Raw genomic sequence first — 9,410 nt, forward strand, 5'->3', positions numbered from 1 at the left:
TCAAACACACAAGCTTAAATATCGAATGCTTTCTCTTTTATAAAAAGCAGAGGTAATATGAAAAAAGAGAGAAAAAATATAATCCAGAGTGTAGTATATCTAAAAACGTATCTTGATTTAGTACAATTCTCCTTCATTAGTCTGGTGCATGATCTGTATTTATGATAATTAAATTTATACTCTTATAAGATATATAAATCTGATGCTAGGAGAAAAAAAGGGATGTGGCAGGAAAGGGGAAAAGAATTAAAATGTTATGTTCATGTACCAATTCCCTACAATGAATGTAGTCATTATGGACTACAACCATGTACTAAGAAAAGTTTTAAAAAAATTGTAGGCTCCAGGCACCACAAAACAGGGTTCTACTCATGGGAATGCCCATCAAGGAAAGAAGACTATTGTGAAAAAGAGTGCATTATTCAGACTGTCTAAAGACCTCTGTTCTAGTTTGTGGTTAGCACTGACTATATAGACTCTCTAGTACACTGCAACTTGCTGAGACTGTTTGCTTACCTGTGAAATGGCACAGGTAAACTACCCCATCTTTTCTGAGTTACATGCTAATAATTACCTAGAATAACACACTAGGTATAAAAAAATCGATGTTTAGAAATAATTAACAACTGAAAAATATTACAAGGTGTGTTCAGAATTATTGTTTAACAACATTGTTATTTTCTCATTGTTCAATATAATCAAGTATCTAAGAATCCTCCTGAACGTGGGTCTCTGTTCTTCCTACAGAAGATGCTTCCCAGCCCTGTCTTACCGAGAAGTGGTCATTAATCCTGGATTGCAGTGGGTTGACCTTTTTTGACTACTCTGGAGTTTCCATGCTTGTTGAGGTATTTTGCAGAGCCTTGATTTGGACTGATTGCTTCCTTTCTCTTAAGGAACAGGAATTTCACCCGCCACTCCCTCAGCTCTGTGGTTTGAGTTTGTTACGTTTGTTTTCAAGAGATCCTGTCAGGCTTAAGGGGTGTATGTGTGAGGCCAGGGCTAGGGTGTTCTCATGGATGTCACAGGACATAGATTTGAGATGTGACGGACATAGTACCTGCTAGACAGACCACTTATAGGGCTTCTAGAAAAATAGAGAAAAGTCCTACCCAGAGGATAGGCTACATAATAAGCAAATGACATTAGTGACCACAGACTATTGTCCCATATCATGGCCAGTTTCATTTTTGGTCTAATACTATCTCTGATCTTTCAAACCTCCATTTCCACTTAAGGAGGAACACCAAACTCTGTGAATTTAAGGAAAACTTGGCCTGTTCCTGGGAAATTGTGTTTCTTTTTAAGTAAACATTACATCCACAGGAATTCACCCCTCCGTTTTGTTGAGTTCTCTTCCTCAGTGTCCTAATTAGGTGGAGTCTTAAGGATGGGGCAGTATCTGCTCCTCAGTATCCCCGTTTTCCTACTAACTCTGTGCCTGTGCCTAGCATTCCTCTTCTTGTGCTTGATCCCCGATTTTCCTTACCCTGGAACCTTCTGAAGACTCTCTATGTGAGGCTGCACATTCAGCCAAAACCTTAAATAAAATTATGGACCTTTCTGGAACTCTTCTCTGCATGACTGCCTCCTTTCAACCCTCTCTTCACCAGTCTTACCTGCTCACTCTTCCCTGAATTCCAGTTCTGTGTGCTTAACCCAAATAAAGCTTTGGGATGTCACTTGGGTTGCCTCATCATGCCATGGCCCAATGCTTAGAGGCATCCGGGTGGGCTGCACAGGTACTAGCCCGAGTTGTCTTTTTCTCCGGGAGCTCAGGCCTGTGCTGCCTGAGGCCATGGTCCAAATACAGCTGTCCCTGTGTGTTTGTCCAGTTGTCTACTTGTGTAGGGAAGGTGGGACAGTCTTGTGTTAGCTACTGTGGTAGACAAAAGTGGAAATTGAATATAGACCGTTAAGGGGTTCAGATTAGAAGCCTTGATATCGTCTCAGATCAATTTTGATTTTAAATTTACTTTAACAAGTTCAAATTAAACACAAAATGGTATGCAGGTCAGCTTCAGTCTCACTCTCCTATGACAATGAGGACAGGAGTGTGGGGAGGGAAACTGCTTAGTGACAGTCACCCTTGTCATCCCTGAGGAGTCATCTCCTTACTCTGCATCTGTGAATTCATTTGTAAAGATGAGGAGATTTTTGTTTCTGGATTAGCAGACATTTAAAATGCAAAGAAATATTCCCTGGGGCTGGGGATTTAGCTCAGCGGCATAAGGGCCTGCCTTGCAAGCAGGCAGTCGTGAGTTCGATCCCTGGTACCGATAAAAAGACAAAAAAAAAAAAAAAAAAAAAAAAGCAAAGAAATAATACAAAAAAATTTAAATTCTTTAGGTCTTACATGCAGTGGATATTTTTGGCAGGTTACCCTTTTCCCTATGAAATAAACTTTTTTGTTTATTGTTCACTATAAAAACTTTGCATAATTGGGCATCAAATCAAACTGACTACTTAGGTTTTCTTGCAACTGAAGCTGTATTGCAAACACGTTACCCCTCTTCTCCATCCACTGTAGGTTATTTGTTTATTTATTTATGTTTGCAGTACTGAGGATTGAACTGAGGCCTGCCCATCCAGCTACCTCCCTATCCCTCATTTTAAATCATGAGACAGGGGTCTTGCTAACTTGCTAAGATGCCCAGGCTGGACTCAAGCTTTCAGTCTTCCTGCCTGAGCCTCCTAGCCACAAGTCACCTTATCCTGCTGGAAGGATTTTCGTGTTTGGCAATTTTACCTACTGGGTGTTGCTGAGGTCTAGAAGAGTCCTATTGTAAACTGTGTGCTTCAGGAGGATCTTGGATCTCATTTTCCATGAAGGGTGCCCAGTCATAGTTCTAATCCAGAATCTTGAAGCAACCACAGGTATTGCTCACACAAGTGATACAGTGAGAATTTGGAGAAATACTAGCTTTGGTAGAATCAACTGACTGATACAATTGATTTTTAAGTTGGCAAAAAATGACATTTACCCTTGTGTATGTGTTTTTCATCTATAAATATACAAAACCAACAGTTTTGCATCAGTTTTCTCGTCTTAAGTTTACATGTAGCTATTTGGTTTATTCCATCAAAGTTATTATAACAGTATGCATTAAGAATTTAGACTTTAAAGATAGACAAACTCTGGGTCCAACCATTAGTCATATATTAGTTCTATGGCCTGGATCAAAGTGTTTGTTTTTCATTTCTGTAAACTAGGAGCAAGAACACCTGTTTTATCAAGTAGTAATGCTTGTGTTGTGAATAAAAAATGTCTAGCAGTTAACAAATACTCAATGATGCTAGCATCTATTATATTCTTCTTATTTAAAACAGTAATTTCATAAGGGGCAAATAATATCATAACTAATAAATATTATTTCTTAGTTTCAACCTCCCTGAGAGAGGGTCCTGAACAAAGAACCACAGAGATTCTTTCACCATGCATATCTTCCTGCCTTCTAATAACACTCCTGTCCTATTTCATTAGTCACTTTAGCAGAGACAAAATCTCCCAGGAGTTGTAGGTTAAAGGAAGTAGGGTGACTTCTGTTTATTCTTTTACTTAGGACACGGGAGAGGTCAGTGAACTGGAGATTATATTTATCAGCATCAACAAACCGCCCATAACAATGTGTTTGTGCTTCACTGAGCTTAAGAAAAAGGCAAACACTGAGAGGTCACCTTGAATTAATCACTCTAACTTAACCAAAGCAGGAGCCATTTTATATTAAAGTCTCGGTCCATATGTATTTGGTTTGCTTGCTCATATATTTGTTTGTTTGCTTAAAGTGGTACAACTCCTATTATTTCAGAAGTCTTATCACATATAGAGAACTGCTTGCTGCTGGAAAAATAGGGAAATTTTGGATGAAACACACGATAACTGCAGCTTTTTGTAGTTTCATCTATGATATAGCACAGTTATATAGCAAAATCTATCCTACTGTAGCTAGATTGTCAAGATTCACTTTCCCTGCATTTCATGGTATGATTTTGTTCTAGGTGAATTTAAGATTAGAGCCTTTCATGCATTGTTTGTACTTGAGATTTTCTAAAATTTAAGAGGTAGGACTCTGAAGTGTGCCAAGATAATTACTTAGCATGTCTCACTGATGGACCTTTACGAAAGGAAGTTGGGAAGTCCAAGTTGGCTTAGATCCTGGTGAGGTTCTCAGTTTGCCATCCATGAGTGGGATTTAGAGAGTCTGAATGTGCTCAGAATACTGCGAGTGATCAGGGCAGCAGAAGGCCAGCCCTCATCGCTTTATGAATAGGTCCTTGACTTCCCATAAAAGCAGTTGAGAACCATTTTATGTCATTATTATGGGAAAGAGAAGGCAACGCTTTGATTTGTGTTAAATATGGTGGGGAATAGAAGCAGTCGAGCTTAGCTGCAGTGAAGGTAGACGCCCGACTGGACTGATTTTAAGTCTCTAAATGCTTGCTGGGTTGTGCCCCTCTATCTGACTATGTAACAATGTCTCCCTCTGGTGGCTTAACTTCATACAAATGTGTTTTATTTTTATTTTTGTCTTCTCTTTTAATGCTCTTTTAAAGCCTCTTTTACTTTTTTCTTAGCCGTTATTCTGAATTAATCATAGGTGTAATGTTTGGACCCTTCCAGGTTTACACGGACTGTAAGGACATGAATATGGATGTATCATTAGCCAGCTGTCCAGGTAAGGGAGTGACCTTGTCTGCCATTGAATGTGATCCTTTTGGTGTCTTGCATATCTTTATATCACCTGTGCTTTCTTGTAGATTCCCTGATCAAAGCAATGAAGTACTGTGGAAATCTAGACTCAGAGAGGCCAATTTTTTTTGAATCAGTATCTGCTGCAATAAGTAATATCTACTCAAATAAGGTGAGTTGGTTTAGGTGGAATGTAGCAATTGTTTGAAAAACTAGAATGTAATATCAAGAGCTTTATTTTTTTATATTAGTTTTTACCCCGCTAGCATCGAAAATCTGTTAAAATAGCTCTTTACCCCAGAGTCCTCTGCTGCGCATAAAGAAATGTTTTCATTTCTTTTTCCAACCATTAGGAACAATTGCTTAATAATTTGTTGTTCAGCAAGTTATTCCAATAATGGTACTGCTTGGAGGATTTGGCATTCATCTATCAAGTGTTTAAGGCTTCTTTAAAGCTTCCTTCATGATTTATACAATCCTGAAATTTTGAATTCTCTCTTAAATGCAAAATTTCTCCATACAACCTTTCAGCTTGTTTTTTCTGCTCTCTTACTTTTTCCTCTAACCAGTGGTGGCGAACCTATGGCAGGTGTGCCACCATGGGTGCTCATGTCACTGAAAGCTTGAAAAAGTTCGTCATCATTGCATCTAAGTTTCCTTTTTTTTTTTTCTTTTTTAGGCAGTCTTGCCATACGGTTCAGGCTACCCTTGAACTCACTATGTAACCAAGGCTGGCCTTGAACTCACAGTGACCCTCCTGCCTCAGCTTCCAGAGTGCTGGAATTACAGGCATATACCACCACACCTGGCTATCTAAACTTATTTTGACTGCCATTAAAAACATTATTTACAGAGCCTAATGTTCACGTGATTTGAAGTGTGAAAATTATCTTCCAAAGACTTAGCTTTCAGGTTTACTTTTACAACTGTTCCCAAGCTGTTATTTCTTCCAATTTTTCTTAAGCTTTTGAAATAAGTTTATCTTTCCTCATCCCTAGAATGATATTTGGTGCCTGCCAGAGACATCCCTATCATTTACAATCAGAATAGTATGTATTTAAAAAATAATAATAGCAATGTTATTGCTGTTATTATAACACCTAACATGTATTGAGTCTTACTGTGTACAAGGGCTATTCTAAGAGCTTCATCTGTATTAATTAACTATATTTACCAGAACCCAATGAAGTGATACTATTACTTACCCCATTTTGGGGCTTAGTAATAGGAAAAAGGAGACCCAAAGATACTACACCATTTGCAAGCAGAAGAATGGTTTCAAAGCCAGTGGTCTCATCTTCAGCCTGAATCTTTATACCACTATACCCTGATACCTCATAGGAAACTCATTTTCTGAGCATGGCTGGCCTGCTGGATTCTGTTGATACTGTTCTGTTGCTATGGTACTGATTTAAGAGTTGACTACGTAGCAGATGCTTATTTTTTTTCTCTTGTATTTCAGAGTTCGAACAAACTCACTGACCACAGTGAAGTCTGAGATCCTTTTGTGGAGTTGAGAGCTTGTCTATAGCAGCTACCCCGAAGAGGCCATATACTGGCACTTTGCACAACTTTTTGTTGTTTTAATTCAACACACGACTTCTAGTATAAGTATGATGTGATTAAGTAATTGCATAGCCACTGGTCAAGATCTGTCAACAATTTTTTATATCTTTGTTACTAAGAAAAATTCCTTGACTATTTTATATAAGGATTAGTATGCATTTAGTTTTAATGTACTGAAGGACAAACATGATTTTATTACAGTAGTTTCTTTTGTTTTATTTTTACATTGCTGTAAGTTAATTTTTAAAACAGAGAAACACTTCTGTTATAGAGATTTGGAATATTTAAAAGCCATTTGCTAAACCCCAGCATTACCTGCAACCTGAAAACACTACATAAAAACAACCTAGCAAATGTGCCAATTACCTGGCTCCACTCTCCTCAAAAGCCATTTAAACATCAATATGACTAAACACTACTTTATACAATGGGGCACAGAATTCACAAAAACAAACCAAATTGGAATATACCACAAACTGGAAATCACTGCCTCCTACACCCTTCATTACATTCATTCCTGAAGTTTGCGTGTCTTAACCAAGAATGTTTTTGTGTTGGGAAAATGGATATCCCAACTGAGATGTTGACATTTGTCTGTTTTGCTAAGAATATTGGAAAATCTTGGGCTCTTCACATTGGACAGCTCTAAGTTTTACATTCCTGCTCCTTTAAAGTCTTCTGCTTAAGTTTCTTTGGAGCTAGAGAGTTTGGAGATTTCTTATTTTATATTTTTCACAAATATGATTTTTTAGATAAGAAAATATCACTGGTAGACTAGCCTTATGCTAGTTCAGGGTAAGAGTAACGGTAGTTTTGAACTTTCTTATTTCAGAGATACTGTCAATAAAATATATTTATCTATCTCTGGATAAAGTCTCCATAGTTTGTTTTCTTTTTCTTTTGTTAGAGACCATAGATGTAATGATCTGTAGGCCCATCAAACCAACAGGATAGTTTAAAAGTGAACACTGAAGGCCAGGCTTAACTACAGACATTACTGTTTCAGGCTTGTGCATGTATATTTCATGGCATGATGCTACACAATTTCACATTTTTATATATCTAGTTGATATACACAGGAAGAAGAATTCCCATTTTCAAAAATCACACATAGACACACAATTATACTTAAGACTTAAAAGTATCTTAACACTTCTGGTAATTACCAGTGTAAAAAAAACCAAATACTTTAAATGACTTTGAAAAGTAGGTTGGAAATAAAATCGAGAGAGTCATCCTTTAGTTGCTTTCATGAATCTCTGTAAGAATAAATCCTAGCTCCTGACTCCTGATGCATCGCAATGATCCCTAGCAAAGGTGTGATAAGCAGTTATATGTCCCTTAATTTTCAGATTAAATCCTAGATAGGAATATGTAATAAAATGAAAGAGGAGTGTTTTGATTCTGACAGTTTATCCAACTATTTAAAATTTTGTTGACATGAACTGCAAAGAATAGACTCAGTCCAAAATACCTCAATCCTTTTATCACTAATTTAGATTGAAATAAATGAGCTTAACTTACATTCCCATCAGTGTTCCAGGGAAAGATGCAGGTAGTAACAGAGGCAAAATTTACTTAGAGATAGGAATTTCACTATGCTTTGTCCAATCAAATCATCCCAATTAAATGATGATAAAATTCACTATCCTCAGTCCATTAACATGAGTCAAAGAAAGTCAAGAAAAGAAAATATATTTTGCTCTGTGTAATGTGATATTTTGCTATGCAACTCTGGCCTATAATTGAATTCATGCACTGCAAGCATTCTTTAATTTATTGGAGATTATGGACCATGAATGGCATTAAAATCATTATAGTTAATCGATGGATGGTATGTTGCTTTCATCATTAATGCTGATACAGTATTGTCTGAGAAGTATTTCAGTGTTTATAGTAGAAATTCAGTGGACAACACTTTAAAGCCAATAACATAGGTCAAATATTAATATTAAATTCAAGAAAAAGAAAGATCATATCTTAGTGGTATGTAATTTTTTTCCCATGGTTTTCCCCTTGCACTCAGAAGAGAGCAGTCTTAAATTTAGTTCTAAGAGTTCAAAAATTAAATATGAATTTTAGATGCATGAGATTGTAAAACACACTTGTTTATTTCAAAGTAAGACCTAACAACACAAAAGCAGTACTAAGGTCCTAATGCTAAAAGCATGACACTACATTTTTTTATGGGATCATCTTATTTTTGTATGTGATAACCTTCTTTCATATTATTTCTTATGATAAAATAAAATTGAAAAGAATTAAAACAGACTTAAAAGCAATTTAGGGACCTACTGTAGTGGCACATATAAATTAAGTCTAAAATATGTAGCCAGGAAAATATTATTAACATTACATTTAAGAAAATTAAATGGTCTTAAATTTTACCATTTATCTTTCACTTTAAAGGTTATTTACCCCAATTATATAATTCCAGTATTATAAGGTTTAGTTTAAACCACTTTGCGGTAATTTATTTGACGTATCTCTCCTCTATAAATGTATAATGTAATGATTAAAGAGATCTTTCTTTTAAAATGCAAACATTCATGTGTTACTACCTTGTATTAATAATGTTTGACATGTAGTGGCTACTAAATTTGTTGCTATGTTGTTGAACATATATATGCCTAGAAATGTACGTTTTTGTGTTCTATGATGATCTGATTCAATATAGAATATGCTTTTGGCAGTAAGTTTTTGCCAGATTTAAAATAGGGAGTTAAGTGGTGCTTTCAGAATCCAAAGATTTTTAGTTAAGAATTATGTAGTTTAGTATGCTACACTTATTATTTTTATATTTTTAATGCATTTAATTATCTTTTTATAATTCTTTGTACTAACTCAGCATGTAACAACCAATTTACATGGAAATAAATTGAAATATGGTAACTATTACGCTTGATGAATTTGTACCCATTATTTCAGAGTATTTACTCTTCAAAAAGCAAATCATACATATTGTTTTCTTGGACTGACCACAGAGTATTATGTGTTGAAAATGCCTAGAGTTCATTATTCATAGTAATTTGTTCTTATAAAGTGGAAGAATTAATTATGGAATGCTGATAAGGGCATAGTATTCCTAAAGGCCATATTTATGCAATCCTCTTTAACTAGATTTATGTCCTTTTCATTTTAATTTTAATTAATA

General features: G+C 35.8%; 1 protein-coding gene across 3 annotated transcripts in view; it reads left to right on the forward strand.

Annotated features, from left to right (window-relative positions):
• Slc26a7 (solute carrier family 26 member 7) overlaps positions 1-9,151 on the forward strand; it is a 140,594-nt gene extending 131,443 nt beyond the window's left edge. For all 3 annotated transcript variants that reach the window (XM_063257547.1, XM_063257545.1, XM_023561744.2), the window contains 4 exons: positions 748-848; positions 4,622-4,676; positions 4,759-4,862; positions 6,153-9,151. In XM_063257547.1, coding sequence (XP_063113617.1) covers positions 748-848; positions 4,622-4,676; positions 4,759-4,862; positions 6,153-6,188 — 296 coding nt within the window. In that variant the 3' untranslated portion in view covers positions 6,189-9,151. The remainder of the gene's footprint in view (positions 1-747; positions 849-4,621; positions 4,677-4,758; positions 4,863-6,152) is intronic.
• The last annotated feature ends 259 nt before the right edge of the window (positions 9,152-9,410 follow it).

This window comes from Cavia porcellus, unplaced genomic scaffold, assembly GCF_034190915.1.
Source record: "Cavia porcellus strain 051 isolate PalLab524CR breed Dunkin Hartley unplaced genomic scaffold, mCavPor4.1 scaffold_10, whole genome shotgun sequence".
In the NCBI taxonomy this organism is placed as follows: domain Eukaryota; kingdom Metazoa; phylum Chordata; class Mammalia; order Rodentia; family Caviidae; genus Cavia; species Cavia porcellus.